This window comes from Ceratotherium simum, chromosome 25, assembly GCF_057802395.1.
Source record: "Ceratotherium simum simum isolate JZ-2026a chromosome 25, ASM5780239v1, whole genome shotgun sequence".
NCBI classification, from domain to species: Eukaryota; Metazoa; Chordata; class Mammalia; order Perissodactyla; family Rhinocerotidae; genus Ceratotherium; species Ceratotherium simum.
In genome coordinates, this window is record NC_141924.1 from 21,423,456 (window position 1) to 21,445,475 (window position 22,020).

General features: G+C 36.7%; 1 protein-coding gene across 2 annotated transcripts in view; it reads left to right on the forward strand.

Moving 5' to 3' along the window:
• The window catches only part of WASHC3 (WASH complex subunit 3), a 42,819-nt gene extending 22,336 nt beyond the window's left edge, over positions 1 to 20,483 (forward strand). For both annotated transcript variants that reach the window (XM_004418026.3, XM_014780356.2), the window contains exons 6-7: positions 9,500 to 9,564; positions 20,299 to 20,483. In XM_004418026.3, coding sequence (XP_004418083.1) covers positions 9,500 to 9,564; positions 20,299 to 20,380 — 147 coding nt within the window. In that variant the 3' untranslated portion in view covers positions 20,381 to 20,483. The remainder of the gene's footprint in view (positions 1 to 9,499; positions 9,565 to 20,298) is intronic.
• The last annotated feature ends 1,537 nt before the right edge of the window (positions 20,484 to 22,020 follow it).

Here is a 22,020-nt window from a genome sequence, read left to right on the forward strand (position 1 = left end):
TTAATGGGGAAAAAAGCAAAACCCAGAGGAGCAAATAAGCTATAATAAGGAAGTGGGCTCACCTCAGGTGGGAGAGAAGTGTTTTAGAGGTTTTAGAGACCATCAACTTGAAGAAGGTGTTTTAGTACCATACTTGGACAAGGATCTCAAATAGTGTAAGCATTCATAATGGGGTGGACAGTCCTGGTGCAGAAGATAATTTGTCTTGAATGGATCACAGCAATGTAAGATGCAACAACATAGTTATATATAAGTTAATTTTTTTATAAGGATTATTTTACAATTTGGAGGAAATGCTAATATGTTAACTGTATGTTTTAAAAGGAAATAATGTAGATTTCAAAATATTGAATTTTATTGGGAAAAATGAATGAAAATTAGATTTTCTTCTACCCGAAGATATCTACATCTTTTGTATTTATCTTAACAGTATAATTTTAAAAAATATCTCTAGACCTAAGCACAACTCATCAAAGTTTTTCATAATATACCATAACATCCCAACTTTTCTTTTTCTTTTCCTAGCCCAAGTTCACAAATGACTTTTATTCACTTAGTTGGTTAGACCATGTGCTGATGACACGTTGATATCAGATTCAGGACCCTTCATTGTGGTTCTGTAGCCGCATAGAATGCCTAATCCTGGCCGTCTCTTTATGTGGGTACCTATGGATCCCTAAGACCATTGAATGAGAGACTCTTAATACACCAGTTCAAACACGTTACCAATATTGGAAAATTAGTTCAAAAGTGAATGCTTTGTGGTTTCAATCAGTGGAATCAAGTTTATAATTAACTACTAAGAATTCTATTCTTTATAGCTTTTATTGCTATATTTGGAGCTATTTCTTTAAAGCCTCTTGAATGGGTACGTATAGAAATAAGTTTTCAAAAACTGAACAAAAGACCATCTGAACTTATTACACTTTTAAGTAGCAAATTCGAAAATGATTTGCTATAAAAATTCTTTGAAAGTTTTTATTCCTAGAAAGTAAAAGTATAATTAAATCTAGAAAATTCTAATTAATACATGTTTTAAAGAACAAATATCATTTGAGTGAAATGAGGTACAGCAAAGCTATAATGTAGCTGAAGTATTCATAATGCAGTTATAGCATTAATTAGCCTATCAAAGCAAGTCTTTAAATTTTAGATATTGTTTTTGCATCATAATGGAGGAAGGAAAATGGGTCCCCCACAGCGCCAAATTACTCTTTTTTTTTTTTTTTTTTTGAGGAAGATCAGCCCTGAGCTAACATCCATGCTAATCCTCCTCTTTTTGCTGAGGAAGACCGGCTCTGAGCTAACATCTATTGCCAATTCTCCTCCTTTTTTTTCCTCAAAGCCCCAGTAGATAGTTGTATGTCGTAGTCGCACATCCTTCTAGTTGCTGTATGTGGGACACGGCCGCAGCATGGCTGGAGAAGCAGTGCATAGGTGCGCGCCTGGGATCCGAACCTGGGCCGCCAGTAGCGGAGCACGTGCACTTAACCGCTAAGCCACGGGGCCGGCCCCCAAATTACTCTTAAATCAACAAATACTTGAGTGTCTACAAAATACAAAGAAAACACTTTTTTGGTCCTTAACACCTAATATTTATCATGTTGCAAGAATACCCAGGAGAAAAATCAATCACATGGAGAAATTGATGCAGCCATATTTTGAATTGTCTCATAACAATAGATCCCTAACTTTTTGAAATAATTTCTTTAGAGGTTTTTCTTGATAGGCATTTAGGTTAACCTTAGTTCCCATGCCTAAAAGTCACTGGTAGAACTGCTAACATGTATTTTTCTTATGCGTAAAATAGTAATAACTCCCTCACTAACTTCCTAGGGCCCTGGTCATGCCTGGTGTCACTTTTGTCCATTTTATCATGTAATTTGTTCCTTCATCTTTAAAAATATCTGATGGGCAGTCAGTGAGAAATACTTTCTCCCTGAGAAACTGATTTCTTAAGATAATCATGGAAAAAGAAATAATTTACTGTGAGCTCCATAGAAACCACTGTGTATAGTACTAGTCAAGATTTGTAAGGCCTCTTTTTTGTCCACCTATTTAGGTTCAAATTAACGACCTTGGAGGCAACAGTATCAGAGTTAAACATCAGGGTCTAGCATTTTCTAAACCTGCTCAGTCATTAGAAATAAAGCTTCCCTTTTTTTAGATAGCCATATTCACTTTACAGTGATTGACATATTTATTTAAATTAATTTTGTATCCCTTCACAGAAAGCTTCCAGAAAGAGAATAGAGTATTGAGCATGTACTTGCTTTTGTGTTATGATTTGTTCAGTAAACATTTATCTGTTATATAGAATATTTCATTTGAAAATTATATCCTAAATATAACACCCTACTAATATAGTTCATAAAATGTAATATAGATACTTTAAATAGAGCGTTATTGAAAATCAGAAGATGAATAAATGGTTTAGTCCATTTCACTAAGTGAGAATTTAAGTAACAGGAGCCTGATTGGAGAACTGGCTGCCATTTTCCAACCCATAGCATCTTTTCAACTTCTACTCATTCCCTCTCCTGAAAATAAAGTACTATTCACCTATCAACTCAATAAATCCTTTTTTTATTGGTGACCTAGGTGAGGAAAAAATTTCATAAACTTCATATTTTCCGTCTTTCATAACTCAATTGTTGTGATTCAAGCTCATAAACTGAGAGGAAAAACTCTAAAATATAAGGAGCATTTTTTGTTATTTTAAAAAAGGATAGTCATTTATCTCTATTAGGTTGAGTAAGAGGGTTTTTTTTTTCCCCCTTCTAATCTAAAACTTTAGGAAAATTTCAACCTGGTTTATAAAGGAATATAGTAGTTTTGCTTCTGTTAACACAATGACAAATAAATGTGAACATTGGCAGTCCTATAAACCTGCATACAGTTTTTGTGATATAAGAAACTGGTATTTAACTATTAGTGTTGCCATCATAACTTCATTACTGTGGCTTCTTTACACACTTTCTCCAGTGACGCAAATACAGACGTGATTTTTTGGAACATCAGCCTTATGGCTGCCTTCTCTCTTCTTCATTACTTGTGTTGGACAAACTGCCGTTATCACTTGCCAAAAATAATCCCACAGTTCAGTCAACTTCAGTTTTGAGGTCTCTCATGTCCTCCTTAGACCACCAGTAGCTTTGTCTCTTGGAGATCAGAAATTGGACACTTCTTTTTGATGTTTAACAAACCAAACTCTGTTCCTTAACCTCTAAGGAGGAATATAACAAAACAACAACTTTTCTAAGCAACATCTCTGGAAACATAGCAGCAAATCCCTTTGGAATGCATCCTCTGGAACACAGGCCAAATTATTTTTGTATCAAGGTTTATGAGATTTGTATTAAGTTGATGATAATAGTAACATCTCTAATAGGGTAAGATATATGTATTTTCCTCCATCTGTATCCATATACAGAAATGACTAAAGACTCACCAAATTTTGGTAATATCTGTATTCTTTTGCTGTAACCAGCTTCAAGAAACTAAGGGTAAAATATGGAGCTTATAGATTCCGGCATCTGTTATTCTTATATAATATAACCAATTCCATGAAACTGTTGTTAAAATAGGGAGCTTATCTAATTCCACCAACTTCCCTGTTCCCTTTTCTTCCCTTCCCACCCACTGCCTCCCTCACCCCCGCCCCACACACACTCTCTTTGCTGTATTTTAGGAAATGTTTTTTTCAACTTCATTTCTCCTCCCTTCTGTTTTCTCGCCTTTGTAACTTATTTGTATAACCTTTCCAAAGATATCCTGTGGATTATGCTAAATTATAATAAATAAATCACATAGTTGAGTTTGTAGAAAGACCTTATACCATTAAACCATAGTTAATAGACACTGAGAGGTCTTTTTAAAGAGTCTGACATTAACTCTGCTTTTTTTCCCATTTAGCACTTCAGTGTTTTTTTATAACTTTCCCTGTTATACTAAATAGTTGAGTGGCATTTAATTATCTAGTAAAATTCCCAACCTTGTTGTTCAAGTAGTCAGCTTTCTCCTCTCCTATTAAAATTACATAAATTTTATTATTAAGTAATTATTAAGAGCATTTTATTTAAAAATCTTTCTCTCAAGTCTTAGTTCTAGGTAATATATATATATATATTTGTGTGTGTGTGTGTGTGTGAGGAAGGTCAGCCCTGAGCTAACATCCATGCCAGTCCTCCTCTTTTTGCTGAGGAAGACCGGCCCTGAGCTAACATCCGTGCCCATCTTCCTCCACTTTATATGGGACACCGCCACAGCATGGCCTGACAAGTGGTGCATCAGTGCGCGCCCGGGATCCGAACCCGGGCCACCAGCAGCAGAGCATGCGCACTTAACCACTACGCCATGGGGCCAGCCCCAGTAATATGTTTTAAAAGTGGTGCAAGTTTTAATCTCGTGCTTACTTTATTCCAAATGTAAAAGTCTTCACACTGGATACCCCTAAGCAAGTAATTGCTTTTTTTTTCTGTCTTTCATTTATCTTTTAACTTATTTTATAAGCTAAAAAAAGACCCAAACTTTTATCTTCCACCTTCCTTGTCTCCCAAACCTACCATGTTTCACTTTCAGAATACCTTAGAGATTGGTCCATGGAACAGTATTACTTTGAGGAGTAAGATTTTGAAGAGAATTCTATGATGGTGCTGTTTTATTTTTATCCATCTAACATTTAGGATGCACTTGTGTCCATTGTCATCTGAGTCTAAATAGATTACATTTTACTAATTTATAATATAAAACATAACATTTATGAAGATAAGTGTATAAATGGGCCTCTAAATGACAGCCTTGCCTTTGCTACCTCAGGAGAGAGGGTCTCCCTGGTAACCTATAAATTTGAAAGAAAACCTTTGCTTTCCCAATCTCCTTTAACCTAGCAAGCTGTAGAGAACTTGGACTTTTTCTCTTCCATAGCCAAAATAAGAGATTATGGTTGTAGAAGGCATCTTCTGACTCTATAACTGTCTTTTCTGGACTTTTTTTATTGAGGTCATAATAGTTTGTAATATTGTGAAATTTCAGTTGTACATTATTGTCAGTCACTGTATATTTGTGCCCCTTTACCCCTTATTTTGCTTAACATAATACCCTCAAGGTCCATCCATGTTGTTGCAAATGGGATGATTTTGTCTTTTTTTATGGCTGAGTAGTATTCCATTGTGTGTATATACCACATCTTCTTTATCCATTCATCAGTTGGTGGGCACTTGGGTTGCTTCCACGTCTTGGCTATTGTGAATAATGCTGCAGTGAACATAAGGGTGCATAAGTCTCTTTGAATTGTTGATTTCAAGTTCTTTGGGTAAATACCCACTAGTGGCATAGCTGGGTCGTGTGATATTTCTATTTTTAATTTTTTCAGAAATCTCCATACTGGTTTCCATAGTGGCTGCACCAGTTTGCATCCCTACCGGTGGTGTATGAGGGTTCCTTTTCTCCACATCCTCTCCAACATTTGTTATTTTTTGTCTTAGTAATTATAGCCGTTCTGACAGGTGTGGTGTGATATCTTGTAGTTTTAATTTGCATTTCCCTGATGATTAGTGATGTTGAACATCTTTTCGTGTGCCTGTTGACCATCTGTTTATCTTCTTTGGAAAAATGTTCATATCTTCTGCCCATTTTTTGATCAGGTTGTTTTTGTTGTTGTTGTTGTTGAGTTGTGTGAGTTCTTTATATATTTTGGAGATTAACCCCTTGTTGGATATATGATTTGCAAATAATTTCTCCTAGTTGGTGGGTTGTCCTTTCATTTTGTTCCTGGTTTCCTTTGCCTTGCAGAAACTCTTTAGTCTGATGAATGGACATTTTTTTAAAGTAAATAATAAAATTTTTAATATGTTTTCTGATTTTGAAAGTGAAGATTATAGTTAATAATCATCTGAACTTAATTTGGCAAGATCTGTAACATTTCTATGAGAGATATAGGGTCATTAACTTGGAAGACTCTTCATATTGAATTTATAACCCTTTTGACTGTCATATTTTCACATATGCTTGCCTGGACTTAAACACAGGCTTTATTAGGTGAAATGTAAAATAAAATCAGCATTTTGGGGGAGGGAAATATCTGGGCAAGTGTATATTCTTAAAAAATATGTTTGAGACAAGGTTATATATGATAGATTATTTAAAGATTTGTGTATTTTTCTAAGTCTTTGTGTTGTTCATTTTAAATAAACTGCTATCCCATCCTCAAGACTCACCTCAGCAAATCTTTTGCTGGTCTTCAACTCAGTCTGCCTTTCCTTGGGTCTAACATTGCCCATTATGTAGGCCTCTGTTATCAATTTCATCATTGCACTGTGATTATCTGTTTAACACATCTATTAGACTGTACTCCCTAAGGGCAGGGGGTGCTTATGTCTTTATTTTCTCAGCATAAGGCACTGTGCTGCCATAGTGATGTTAAATGTTGAGGTGTGGGGTTGTGATATCAGAATTCTACCACTAAGCACAGTCAATTTACTCCTAACCACCCTGTAAGATCCCTGAGACCAGAAAACACACAAAGGAGAACTGCAAAAGAAAGCAAGGGAACCTTAGCAGGGTTGGTGCCCAGAAACTTCAGAGTAGGGCTCTGAGAAATTGGACTGGAGCATTGCAGCTCCTAAGGGGCCTCTGCTGTATCTTAGGTTCAAAACTGAATGTCACAACTGGCTAGTGACTTTTGGAGGACCAAAGGGAAGAGTATACAACAGCAATAGGGAGATGATTGAGCTTTTTCCCACGTGGACCTTGGCTCAGCTTACCCCTTCTGCCACAAAGAATGAAGAGATGTGAGGGAGAGGGTCCCAACCATGTGTGCAAGCTTTTAAAGCACAGTGACCCTGCTCACTTACTTTTGAAGGTGATATAATCAAGGTGCCCAAATTTAACACATCACATTAGTGTTTCCTCATCTTTTGGGATGATGTAAAGAGGAGGAGTTGACAAAGAGGCTTGATTGCATCTTCTCCCCTTAGAGCTTTATAAGTGAGCTTTCAATAAACATTTATTTATCTGTCAAATCAGTCCCCTTTTCAAGTGAATTGGTATTTCTGACATATCCTTTTCTTACTGTTTTGATGTTCTTATCCTGCACTTTGAAATTCACATGTTCTCAATGTTCTTGTGATTTATACACTTTTAGAATTATCATTACTTCATGTTTGTATTGGTGTAGGGAAGATGTATAATATGGTCCCAGGAGAGTTCTTGAATTCTATTTGACCTTTGCACATAATGTATCCAAATGGAATTGGAACATTTGTTTATGAAAAGAACATTAACATAGCTATACTTAAGAGTAGAAAGCTCTGAAATCTTTATTTGAAAAGACATTTATTCATATTGTTAAGTATTCATTGTATCATTCCAGCCAAGGCTTTAATCATTTAAGTTATCAATGTTTTCTTTCTTATGGTGATATAAAGAAGAGTGAGAATATGATATCTGGCTTCTATACAGTGGAATTAGTAATGGATAAGTTCAAGTGATTTAATTTGGGCTTATGTGGTATTGGATAGCACTGACTCCATTATGTCAGTTAAATGTGTACCTTATTAGATTATTGAAGTGCTATGCACGTACTAATAAAAAGCAAAATAAGAGCTTTTTTAAATAATGAGCCATCTAAAAGATCTTGCTTTAGGTGGTATGTAGAGACATATAAAGGACGTTTTTTTTTTTAGCTTCTATTTCTTTAATTTTTTCCCCAGTTTTATTGAGAAATAATTGACATACATCACTGTAAGGTGTATAGCATGATGGTTTTTGATTTACATATATTATGAAGTGATTACTAAACAATAGGTTTAGTTAACACCCATCATCTTATATAGATAAAAGAAAAAGAAAAAAATTTTCTCCTTGTGATGAGAACTCTTAGGATCTACTGTCTTAACAACTTTCCTACATACCATACAGCAGTGTTAATTATAGTCATCATGTTGTACATTACAACTCTAGTACTTATTTATCTTATAACTAAAAGTTTGTGCCTTTTGACCACCTTCCTCCAGTTCCCTCTTTCCCCACCCCCCGCCTCTGATAACCACAAATCTGATCTCTCTTTCGGTGAGTTCGATGTTGCTTTTTTTGGTTTTGTTTTGTTTTTTAGATTCTGCATATATGTGAGATCACACAGTATTTGTCTTTGTCTGACTTATTTCACTTACCATAATGCCTTCAAAGTCCATCCATGTTGTTGCAAATGGTAGGATTTCTTCATTTTTTATGGCTGAATAATTTTCCATTATATGTATACCATAACTTCTTTATCCATTCATCCATCGGTGGACGCTTAGGTTGTTTCCATGTCTTGGCTATTATAAATAATGCTGCTATGAACACGGGGATGCAGATATGTTTTAAAGTTAGTGTTTTTATTTCCTTTGGATATATTCCTAGAAGTGGAATTGCTGGGTCATATGGTAGTTCTATTTTTAATTTTTTGAGGAACCTTTATACTGTTTTCCATAGTGGCTGTACCAGTTTACAATCCCAACAGTGCACGAGGGTTCCCTTTTTTCCACATCCACACCAGCATTTGTTATCTCTTGTCTTTTTGATGATGGCCATTCTAATAGGCATGAGATGATATCTCATTATGGTTTTAATTTGCATTTCTCTAATGACTAGTGATGATGAGCATCTTTTCATGTATCTGTTGGCCATTTGTATATCTTCTTTATAAAAATGTGTATTCAGGTCCTTTGCCCATTTGTTTATTTATTTATTTTTTTGTGAGGAAGACCAGCCCTGAGCTAACATCTATTGCCAATCCTCCTCCATTTTTTCCCTTTTTCTCCCCAAAGCCCCAGTAGCTAGTTGTATGTCATAGTTGCACATCCTTCTAGTTGCTCTATGTGGGACGCTGCCTCAGCATGGCCGGACAAGCGGGGCGTCGGTGCGGCCCATTTGTTGATTGGACTGATTTTTGCTATTGAGTTGTATGAGTTCTTTATATATTTTGCATATTAACCTCTTATCAGATATATAGTTTGCAAATATTTCTTTCCCATTCTACAGGTTGTCTTTTCACTTTGTTGATGGTTTCTTTTGCTGTGCAGAAGCTTTATAGTTTGATGTAGTCCCACTTTTTAATTTTTTTTTATTTTGTTGCTTGTGCTTTAGTCATGGTTTCCATAAAATCATTACAAAGACCCATGTCAAGGAGCTTTTTCCCTATGTTTTCTTGTAGGAATTTTATGGCTTCAGGTCTTACATTTAAGTCTTTAATCCATTTTGAGGTAATTTTTGTGGGTGGTGTAAGATAGGGGTCAAGTTTCATTCTTTTACCTGTAAATGTCCAATTTTCCCAGCGCCATTTATTAAAGAGACTGTCTTTTCTCCATTGAGTACTCTTGACTTGCTTGTCAAATATTAGTTGACATTATATGCTTGGGTTTATTTCTGGGCTCTCAAGTCTGTTCCGTTGGTCTGTCTATTTTTATGAAGGAGGCATTTTTAATAATTGAATTATTGTCTTCTGTCTTTTGCTTAGGGTGTTCCAGTGATGGCAATAAGAAACAAAATGATATCGGAAGGACTAGACCCAGATCTTCTTGAGTAAGTAATTCTTCTAATATAATGATATTACTGCCAAGATGTTGAATTTGTCAGTTATAATAAAACACTTCAAGCTCTCTATTTTTTTTCCTTATACAGTGTTTTATGGTGGAGGAAACCACCTCATAAATGGTGTCTCTGCTATGTTACAAAAGTGAAAAATCTATGCTATGCTACTAAAACCAGATTTTGCAAGTGTTAGGAGTAGTTTCAATAGAACAGTGATGAATCTGTATATCCAAAAGAGATGGAATTTGATGACAGCTTTGTTGTAGTAGTGTCTACAAGAAGCAGTGTTTTTTTTCTTTCCATGCTGCCTTTTCTTTTCTTTCTTTTATCTACTACATTTTTGTTTCAGACCTTACTGTATAGGAAATTTACTCTACTATAATTTAAGTTGAGCCACATTGAGAAATAAACAGGGTAAAGCCACTCTAGGTCCACATTAATGGTTATTATGAAACTAGATATCAGTTTATGCAAGTTTTGTAAAGTATTTTTTGAGAAGTTCTGAAAAATTGTGGCTCAGAAATTTGACAGTAATTTATTCCATCTAAGCAAACCTGGCTCATCCTGGATAAAATATATCTTAAAGGATTGTTCAGAACTAGTCTGTTTTGCAAGTATCTAGATACTTGTAAAAAGTCTTTTCAATTGGGGTTTTAATTTACCCCAATGTATTATGCTATGTTATCCAAGCATTCATACTGTACTAGCAGTATACTTTGGAATTTTTCTTGGCTCTCAGCCCTTTAAGAAAATCTGTGCATTTTGAGGGTAAAACACCATAAAACAGTCTTTTTCTCATATTTTATCTTCCAAAATATGAAATTTATGATTTTTTTTAAAGTCTGCAAGAACAGATTTCTAACATGTATCTATATTTAGTATATATAGAAGTAGCAAACAGTTCAAGTACAATGACATGAATTGGTAATTTGAACTAAAGCATCTCTGGGATGTTTGGCATTTGTCCTGGAAGTTGTTTCTGACACACACTTTAGAAGCAGATGGATTGTGACATATATTTTAATATGAATTGAACATATGGGTCCAATCCGTTTTGTTACTCATTGGAATATATGTTATAAATATATTTAATGTTGGCCATGACCTCTTTTTTGCTTCTGGAAATACACAGTAAACCTTCTGTAATAATAGAGAGCTAAAATGACCTTTAAAATGATGATTTTTTTTGGGGGGCCAGCCCCGTGGCTTAGCGGTTAAGTGCGCGCACTCCGCTACTGGCGGCCTGGGTTTGGATCCCGGGTGCGCACCAACGCACCGCTTCTCCGGCCATGCTGAGGCCACGTCCCACATACAACAACTAGAAGGATGTGCAACTATGACACACAGCTATCTACTGGGGCTTTGGGGAAAAACAAGGAGGAGGATTGGCAATAGATGTTAGCTCAGAGCCGGTCTTCCTCAGCAAAAAGAGGAGGATTGGCACGGATGTTAGCTCAGGGCTGATCTTCCTCACAAGAAAAAAAAAAAACAATTCATGTAAAATGATGATTTTTCTCTCTAAAGGAAATGTAATAAATGGAAAACTAGCAGCCCTATAAGCATCAACATACACTAGATATCCAATCCCTTTATCTCCTACTGACTTCATTTCATATATAGGTTAGGCTGGCCCAGCCTAAACTTACTTCATAATCCTTTATTTCAACCAGCTACCCACACTAGCAACTTGAAAGTCATCCTTGATTCTACCCTCTTCCCTACCCCTTACTATGTCAGTCACTGTGAATTTCTCATTTTTATTATCTCTCACATCTGACCACATGCCTCCCTGCCCATTGCTGTTTAGTTCAAGCCCTCATCATTTCTCACCTGAATTATTCTAATAGCTCCTGATTGGTTTCCCTATTCTCTTTCAGTCTGTCACTAAAGCCTTAGTGGATCTGTTCATACTTCATTCTTTCTTCAGATCTTTCTGTGACTCTCCACTGCCTTCAACATGGAGTCTAGGGGCCAGCCCCATGGCTTAGCGGTTAAGTGCGCGCGCTCCGCTGCTGGCGGCCCGGGTTCGGATCCCGGGCACGCACCGACACACCACTTCACTGGCCATGCTGAGGCCACGTCCCACATACAGCAACTAGAAGGATGTGCAACTATGACATGCAACTATCTACTGGGGCTTTGGGGAGAAAAAAAAAAAAAAAGAGGAGGATTGGCAATAGATGTTAGTGCAGAGCTGGTCTTCCTCAGCAAAAAGAGGAGGATTAGCATGGATGTTAGCTCAGGGCTGATCTTCCTCACAAGAAAAAAAAAAGACGTGGAGTCTAACATCTTAGAATTGCATATAAATGCTTTTATCGTCAAGACCCAGATTCTTTCTCTAGCTTCATTTCTTCCCGCTCTTCCATACATCCCTATGTCCTGCAGCTGTAGCAAACTACTTGCAGTACTCTAATGTATCATTTTCCTGTTCTCTTTTGGTGTCTTTGAATATTTTTTTCCTCTCCATGGAACTCCCTTCCCCCATCTTATTGGCCTGGCTAATTTCATATTCTTCAAGACTCCATTTAGGCATCACCACCTCAAGAAGTCCATGGGTGACTACCAAGGAGAAAACCTCCAGCAGCCCCAATACTTCCTTGATGTATCTCATTTAGCAAGTTTGAGGGCATGTCATTCTCTGTAAATGTTGAGAAACATTCAGTTGCAAGATGATGCCAAGTTTTAGGGTAGAATTCCAGTAACCATTAACATTGTCTTACAGAAATGCTGCTCCTCAACCACAGCCTGGAGCCTGAATTCTGACCCATTACCTCATAAGTACATGCCATTGGTCACAAGGGGCACTGGTTAGAGTGGGGGTGACTCATTAGAACCTATGACCACTAGTACTAGAAAGCCAGCTCCAACTACATTTAGCTAGGTATGATAAGTGGAATCAACCGCCTTGTTAAAGAGGAATTCTGACGCTTTGGGAATTATGTTTACATAAAAGTAAAGGAGCCTCACTTTGGGAGAAAAGTCTGAGAGGATGAAGGAGAAGAATACGTGACATCGAGGGAAGAATGTACTTTTATTTAGAAGCTTACGTACATATTAAACCTCAACCAAGAACTTTCAGTAAAGATTGTTTCATATTCTTTTAAAGTATAAACATACACTTTTTTTAAAATTAGCCTTAGGTAGTAAGAAAGACTCATATAACTCTTAGAAGAAATAATCTAGATCTGTCTGCACTAAGCAAAAAGCAAAACAAGTTAATATAGAAATAAATACTGATCAGAAAATACATTGTTATTTGATTGGCTTGTGTATATAAAAATTCAGAAGCTAAGAATACATAACTTTAAACTAAAACTGTTTACATGATACGAGACAAGGGAGCCTGGCTGTTTTCCTAGAAAAATGACTATCATTGAATTTTAGAAAGTCTGTAAAACTGAAGAAAATGGCTGATAATTACCAAATAAATAGTACTTGTTTGCTGCTTTTAAGTGATTGTTTATTTTTAAAAATCCAAGTTTTTGAAAATAACAGTAGTTCTTACATAACCAAGAATTAGTCCTGTTTAGCTTATAAAAATTAGTTTCTAATGCCACTGAAATAAAAAGATAGGTGAGAGTACCTTTGTCACCATCATACTCAGAAGAGTTTAAGGGGAAAGAAAATGGAAATTTTTATGGTTGATCTGTTTTAGTTTTGCATTCAGAAATATAGAACAGGTAAAGTGTGCCATATAAATTCTTTTCAATCAATGCCTAGATTTTCTTCCCAGGAAAAAAAAGAGTTTCTCCCCTATCCTATTCTGTGCTTACATTTATGTCCCAGAACTAAGATTACTATTATTACCTGGTAATTACTACTTTTACTGCTCTAGGATACATAGACTAGCCTCTGGACCTGCCCATTAGCAAGAGATGAAATTCATGATTTCATGAAATTAAGGCTCAGGCTAAGGCAGACTTTAGAAATGATCTGCTCGCTGGGGTTCAGATTCTGCCCTGCCACTTTCTAGAAAGCTATCTGACCCTGGACCTAATCTCTCTGTGCATCAGTTTCCTCATCAGTAAAATGGGAAATAGAAGAGTTGTTCAGACTAAGTAAGAGAATGATGTAAACACTTAGCACAGCTCTGGACAAGCAGTAAATGTTCAATAAATGTTAGTTGTGATTTATGAATGTTTTAATGGAGGAAGATGTAGCAAGTTCTAAACAATTGGATTTACCAGGCTTATGGATCACAACTTGTTTATAATCCTGTAGTTGCCTGAATACCATTGTGTTTTCAACAAAGACATATTTAACATACACAGAGTATTTATCGTTTTGAATTATACTCTGTTTTCTCAAACTGAAAAATCTATATTTTAAACTTTGCAGTAAGGAACAGACTTCTGAAACTGAAATTCAGCTGGTCACACTCTTAATATTAGTGGGAAGGTGCAGTTTGTAACAGACTGATTTGGCTAAAGAAAGCATGTAATTGAGTTCAAATTACTGTGCAGGCCTTGAACAGAACCAGCTCAGTTGGCATTTGTCCTGGAGATATCTATTCAAAAGACATTTATACCCTCCTCACAGACGTGGAATGACCACTCTTATGGTTGCCAGAAATAAAAGTAACCACCTCAGCTTACTTATCACTGAGACAAGAGGGGATTTATTAGTGTTAACAAAAAGGATACTGGAAAGCAAGAAACTTTCTGTTAATTGTATTCAGGGCAAGTCCAGCAGATTTTCCTGCCTGTAAGGGAATTCCTTATCTGCCATTGATCTTTGTCTACCTCCTGCTACACTACATAATGGATTAAAGGTTGGGTTTCAGCTGGTTGAGGGTTGAATAGACCCCAAGTCCCCAACTGGACAATTCCAAAAGTAGATTTTTTACTGGTTTCATTTTTTAGTTCTTGCTGAGCTAGGATCCCACTTGATGTCATTGCCAGTCCTTGGCTGGCAGACTGGCTAGAAAGTATAGGACAGGAAAAAACAATGTCAAAAAATTGTGACTGACCCACTGTTGGAGACCTTGATCACAAGAATGAGAGAGAGAATAAAAATATCAAAGAAGTGGTGTTAAAAAGCGGTTGTGGTCTGCCAATGGCTAGCAGACAAGAGAGAGGGGAGCAGCTGGGAAGTAAAGGACCCTGAGATGAGCAGCAGAAGCCCCTCTTACCTAGGAAGACTGCCTTTCTTTTCCTTTATGATGTTAGGCATTACATTGTTTCCCTGGCTGCAGGAACCTACTTACTACAACAAAGGACAGGATATACCTACCCTTGATGGGCGTTCAAAAGAAAAAAGACTAAAGTATGTGTAGTTTAAGTAAGTGTAATGCTGAAATAAGTCTTACTAGCTACTGTAATATCAAAGTGGAAATTGTCGTTTTTTTAACTCCTCAGAGGTCTTTATATAGTGAGTGTAATCTCAATTCAGGAATCTTAGCATTTTTCTCTTTTCTTAAGACCACCCATTGCCGCTGCATAGAGCTCTGACAGAACACCACTAAAGGACAACAGTGTCATATGACATTATACCTTTATGTGTGATATGGTTGATATTGAAACGTGATTTGAATGATAACTACTGCACCCTCTCCCACAGCCTCCTCCTCAGCAGTTTTTTTACTAACAATGTTTTTGGTACTTAATCTGCTTTAAATTCAACTATTTTAAGTTTAAGAAAATGAAAAATATTTTAAACTATTTATCTACATAAATAAGGTTTTTCAAAGAATGTTTATATGGTTTTTATGTCCTTAAAGTGGCTACGGTTTTAAACACAAATATAAATCTCTCTTTAATGAAAACAAATTAAACCAATGATATTTGTATTTTAGGACTCTTTTCATGTTCAGGATCACAGAAACCAGTTCAAACTAGCTTAAGCAAAAAGCGAAGTTACTGACGCATATAGCTGAGAAGTCTAGTTAGGACAGGATCAGGGGCTCAGTGTCATCAGTGCTGGCTGACTGCCTGGCTGGTGTTCTCTCTTCCCCAGCACCTCATTCCACTTTTTTGTTGTTATTAGTGCCCTCAAGTCAATTCCAACTCCTAGCGCCCCTGTGTACGGCAGAGCAGAACCTTGCCTGGTCTTTTTGCACCATCGTCTCATCTTCTGACGCTGTATCAGACAATGCTCTTCTGCTATTCATAGGGTTTTCCTGGCCGTTTTTCAGAAGTGGATGGGCAGGTCCTTCCTAGATTCGACCTTTACTCCTTGCTATAATAACCCATTTCTCTCCTGCTGATGAGCTTCTTTCTTGAATTAGCAGTTGAAGGCTTTAATATTGCTAGTTTCGCCAATCGAATGGAAAAAGAACCCCTTCTTCTCCATAATCTGTAGCTCATTTCTAGGGAAACATTGATTTGGTCCTGCTTGGATTATGTGCCGTCCCTTAATTCAGTCTCTCTCTCCAGGGGAAGAAATTCTTGTCATTGGCCAGGCCTGAATCACGTGACTGAAACAAGGCAGGGAGTGGGGGAAGAATGAGAGCAGCAGGGACTGTGGTTGACAGCTTTATTTGCTTCACATAAGTGAGAGAAAAGTGGATGTCAAAAATAACCTGCACGCACAGCATCTGGTGTACTAAAAAGTACTGGTTTGTATAGGTTTAGTCTTTCCTTCTCCTTTCTTAATTTTGGCTCAGTTTTTTTTTTTTTTTTTTTTGTTATAATTTTATTTATTTATTTTTCCCCCAAAGCCCCAGTAGATAGTTGTATGTCATAGTTGCACATCCTTCTAGTTGCTGTATGTGGGACGCAGCCTCAGCACGGCCAGAGAAGCGGTGCGTCGGTGCATACCCGGGATCCGAACCCGGGCCGCCAGCAGCGGAGTGCGCACACTTAACCACTAAGCCACGGGGCCGGCCCTTGGCTCAGTTTTAGTTGAAGTCAACCTAATAACTTCTTTGAAAATATCTGGTTTTTAAGATGATTTAGACTTAGAAATGAGTTTAAACTTAAACTTCTTAAAAATTTGCTTTTATTAAGGATTTTATTGATAATCTTGGTGCCACAAATTATATAAATATGCTTATTAAAATGTAGCTACCAAGCTAGTGGGTTTTTTTGTAACCACTAAAGATTGAGAGCTTTAAAAAATAAACATGATACATCATGAATGTACTTCTGACTTTATATATTTTTCTGCATTTTGCTAATAGACTTTTTTAGTGATTCACTTATATATTTAAAATATTAAGCGACTATTATAAAGTCCTCATTTCCAGATTTTAGCAGTGAAGTGTGTTTCCTTTGAATTTTAAGAAGCTAAACTTCAGGCTAGTAGTTTCAAGTAGCAACCTTTTCAAACATGTTTAAAACTTCTTTCCATGAAAAATACTTAAAACAAAACATTCATATATTGTAGGAGCAAGTAAGAGCACTTCTGATCATAACATAAAAAGCCAAATTTCTGTTCCCTCTAAGACTATGAATATAGAGTCTAGAAATGATGGTATTATTACTATCATTACTATTACTATTAACATTTGTGTAAGGCTTTATAACTTATAAAATGCTTCGATACATATTACCTCATCTGATTCTCATGGTTTCTTCAATTGTTCTTTTTTTATGTCCAAAGAGAACTAGTGTTCACTTTTTCTTTTGTTCTCATAGCAATTCCAATTCAAAGTAGCATAAAATTTATTTTAAAATGAATGAGGACAAACAATAAGAAGTATTAGCGAGAATACAAAGAAATTGGAACCCTGTGCACTGTTGGTGGAAATGTAAAATGATGTAACCGCTATGGAAAACAGTATGACAGTTCCTCAAAAAATTAACCTTAGAATTGCCATATTATCCATCAATTCCACTTCTCAGTATATACTCAAAAAAAGTGAAAAGCAGGGACTTTAACAATATTTGTATACCCATGTTCATAGCAGCATTATTCATAATAGCCAAAAGCTAGAAGCAACCCAAGTGACCATCAACAGCTGAATGGATAAATAAATGTGGTATGTACATACAATGGAATATTATTCAACCTTAAAAAGGAAGGAAATTTTGATACATGCTACAACATAGATGAACCTTTAAAACAGTATGCTAAGTGAAAGAAGCCAGATACAAAGGCCAAATATCCTATAATCATATTTATAGGAAACGTCCTGAATAGGCAAATCCATAGATACAGAAAAGAAGATTAGTGGTTGCCGGGGACTAAGGGTAAAAGAAAATGGAGAGAGTCTGCTGATGGCTACGGGGTTTCTTTTCAGGGTAATGAAAATGTTCTGGAATTAGATAGTGGTAATGTTTGCACAACCTTGTGAATATACTAAAAACCACTAATTTGTACACTTTAAAATGGTGAATTTTGTGGTATGTGAATTATATCTCAATTAACAAATAAATGACTACTTAAGAATCCCAAGCTTAATTGTGCAATTTCAGTGAAAACTTATATTTTGTATAACTTTTCCCTACACTCCAGCTATTGCTCCTGCTAAATGGTCTAATCTCATCTACTGTTGCACCCCAATATACCTTACACTCCAGCTACCAAATCAATTCCAGTTCTCAAATGCAGCATGCCACACCATTCTCATTTTTTTCCTTTACTTAGAACACTCTCATCCACACTTATTCCCACCTTTTCTGTTTCTGGCAAACTCCTACTCATATCCCAAAACCCTTCACAGGTGTCCACCTCTCTGGAGTCTTCTCTGACCAACCCTAGTAGAGTGAATTACTTTTTCTTTTCACACAAGCATAGTTAGTACAACAGTATTTGTGTATATCACACTGTATATCACACTGTATAACAGTAATTTGTTTGCATTTCTGTCTCCTCCACTAAAATATCAGCTTCTTCAGCCCAGGAACTACTTATTATTCATCTCTTTATCTCTAGCACCTAACATAGTTGCTGGCAAATAACTATGTTATTTGCATAATGATGATGAGAATAATAATAATGGATAACATTTTTTTTAGTATACTTACTATGTGCCAGCTACTATTCAATATACTTTACATTTAGTAATTTATTTTAATCATCACAACAATCTAGTCACTTAGTTGGGTATAGACTGGTTAAGAGTCTCACCCCAAGTTGCCCAGCAAGTAAGTAGCAAGGCTGGGATTTGAACCCAAGCAGTTTGGCTCCAGAGTCTGTGTTCTTAACCACTGTGCTGTACAGCATCACATATATCAAAAAATGGTTATGTACATAAGTTAATTAGTTTTATAATTTCACCCCCTTCTAGGTCTAAGCTGCTTTTACCCTTAAGTAGCATTTATTTTAGGGGAGTTGTGTACATTGTTTTTTTTGTTTGAGTTGCCATAGATACTAATATAATTTTGATGTAGTATTCAAATAATTCCCTCTGGTAATTTTTTCCTTTTTAACAAAGTGAAGACAGTAAGAAATTACCCATATAGCAAAGAGAAATTTACTGGGGGAAAATGTGCCCGGTATTCATGCCCATTACTTCTGGAGTTCTTGCTTCTATGGAGAGCAATGAAGACTATGTTCCTGTGTTAGTATTTTAGGCAGACAGAGCATCAGTGAAAACCTAGAAATGCTGTACCCAGTTCTAAAGTTTTCCTGTATTAAGTAGATGTGACTTCCCGATGGGCATAATCTAAAATTGTACAGCAGAGCAAATGGGTTTATATTTGACAGCTAGGGAGCAATGCCAGCGTTTCTTTCTTTTTTGTTACATGCCAGATATTATATTAAAAAACATAAGCCAAAACTCAGCCATAATTTTTAATAACTAAAAGTAAATAGTAGGCTCTACATTTTCTTACTTTATTAATAGTAATTGTATTTGTGGGAAAGAAGAGTTTTATTTGTTGATGTCCTAAATCTTTAATAAGAATCCAGGAGCCTGAGGGAGAAATAAGTCTGGCAGTTTGTAATTATTAAGACATAGCGGCTATATTATTCTTCCCTTCTCTCTTAGTTTTCCCAAGAGTGTACTTTACTTGCCTAGTTTACTTTCCTGGTAAGAGTGAATAAAGGCTGAGTGATGGTGCTGCCATATTGGTTAAACGATTTCTGACAAACACTATGGAACCTATCTAGTTGACTGTTCTAATGTGACACCATTAAAATTTCGTTTTGGTTTATTATAGCATATTCATGCGAAGTTGGAGTTTAACCATCCTCATATCTCCTTGTTGTGCCTGAGGAATCTTCTAGACACTATTTTTACCAACTCATGCTATTTATATTCATTCTCGGATGACAAAACATATAAGTGAAAGCATTCAACAAACATTAGGAACTTTCTTAGACCAGGCATTCTCCTTCCCTGCAAAATTTCCCTACTGCCTGTGTTTCTTAATAGCCATTCTTAAACTTTCTTCCATTTTTAAATTTCTCCCTGCAGTTTTCCTGAACGTCAAGGTTTTCCTTTTCTTTCCATTTCTAGCTGTCCTTTCTCTGTACCTCGTATACACTTGGAGGCTGCAGGCATTTAGCACTGGTCATGCCAGCCTCTCCAGATCTCATCTCTGTCTGTAGTTGGGTCTCCATGGTAATTAGAAGCAGAAAGTGCTGAAGCAGCACACTCTGTAAGGACTGGCGAGAGAACACAGTGCCGTGGCCTGTACGGGAATAGCACTTAATCCGCGTGGTGCTGTAGAAGCCAGGGAGAAGCACGCTGCGGTGGAGAGCAGGAGACTCAGCTAAGGACGCAGACTTGGCAGATTTATTAGCAGCAATTTTCTAGGATGAACCCAATTTACAGTTAGTAAGTGCTTTTTTTCAACTGGAAAAACCTTTAAAGTTTTTTTCCTTCTTCTCTTTCAGGAGGCCAGATGCCCCAGTGCCTGATGGTGACGGTGAAAAAAATACAGAAAGTTCAGATAGCGAGTCTTCTTTTAGTGACTAAGCTAGAGAGCCTGAACTTAAACTCTTAGTCTTAAAAACATCAAATGGCAATGTATCCACCACCAGGCTTACTCTATCTTAAAAAAATAAAGCGTTTATAATAACCTGGCAGTATGTCTTGTTACCTAAATAAAGGGCCTTGAACTGGAAAATAGAATAGCCTAAATAAAGTGCAATTAGTCTACAAATACTAAGATGGAATATTTCAGTGATGCAATGAGCATTTAAAATGAAGTCAATGTGAGTTTAGTGATCAAAAATAGACTCAATGCAAAAAAAGTGAGTTTTTCATTTTTTGTGAATATTTTAGCATGAAAAGTATTATGTGCATTTTGTATCATAAGAGCTGTTAAAGAAATTTCTGGCAGAAAGTAATACTGGATTGAAGTTTTCTGTGACAACTTGAAGCTTATATGTCATATATAATGGATATTGAACTTATTGGTAATATTTATAAGCATATAGAACTTTTTATCTCTTGGCCATTACTTCATAGACTGGCAATGTCAGTTATTCTTAATTATATTTATTATCAGATAGAAGTTGGTTCAGAGTCAGCAAGCATCATTGTCATCAACTCTTACTGCCTAAACAGAAAAACAAAATTTAGTTTGCACAGGTTTAAAATGTCTTCACCTCATCTTGCAGATAATTCTTCATGAAGAAATATTTGCACACAGATTTAGAGAAAAATCTCTAAAATACTTACGTGGAAAAGACATATAAATGCATTTGATTAATGGTGCTCATCTTAGTTTAGGCCACCTGTAAGTAGACCCTGAGAAAGGAGTGGTATAGGTATGTCATTTGTCAGGTGAACCCAGGAAGCAGAAGTGAGAGAATAGGGAGAGCAGGACGGGAAAACCCGTACAAAGGTGTCTTGTCAAGGTTGCCATTTTGGGCTTGCGTGCTCCTAGACCTCCTGAGGAGCTTACAGAATGCCTCCCAAAATTGTTCACCTATGCAGATGGGATAATTATTAACCAGCTTCCATCCCCGTTAGTTAAGAGTTACCTACAGGAGCGTTAACTACCTCTGCACTTCTGGGCTGTGCTTTTGTGTGGGAAAGCAGGCTTTCCCAGTGTTGGAAGAGGACTTGGAACAGAAAGCAGAAAGATGCATGGCCCATGCTTGCGGTGGGATTTCACTAGCGAAAAGGGGCAAGTCTGACCTCACGTAGAACTGTCCAGCGCAGCTGTGGCTGATATCAGAAGTTGACAAGGGGATGTGATGTGGGGCAAAAGCAGTGTTTGCTGCTGTCTACCCCTTGACTATTCAGAACCGCTTGAGCCCTCTGTTAAGTCTACTCCGACACCGAGTCTTCAAGGTGGTGGCCAGCCATGGTGTATAAGACTACACAGGAGGATTAGTGAGACGAGCTACAGTTCCTGTCGCTGCAACTGAATCCAAGGCCAAAACTCATATTCATCTGCTCCTTCCTCCACCACCCATTTTATTTTATTTTATTGTTTTTGGTGAGGAAGATTGGCCCTGAGCTAACACCTGTTGCCAATCTTCCTCTTCTTGCTTGAGGAAGATTGGCCCTGGGCTAATATCCGTGACCATCTTCCTCTACTTTATATGTAGGATGCCTGCCACAGCATGGCTGGATGAGTAGTTTGTAGGTCCATGTCCAGGATC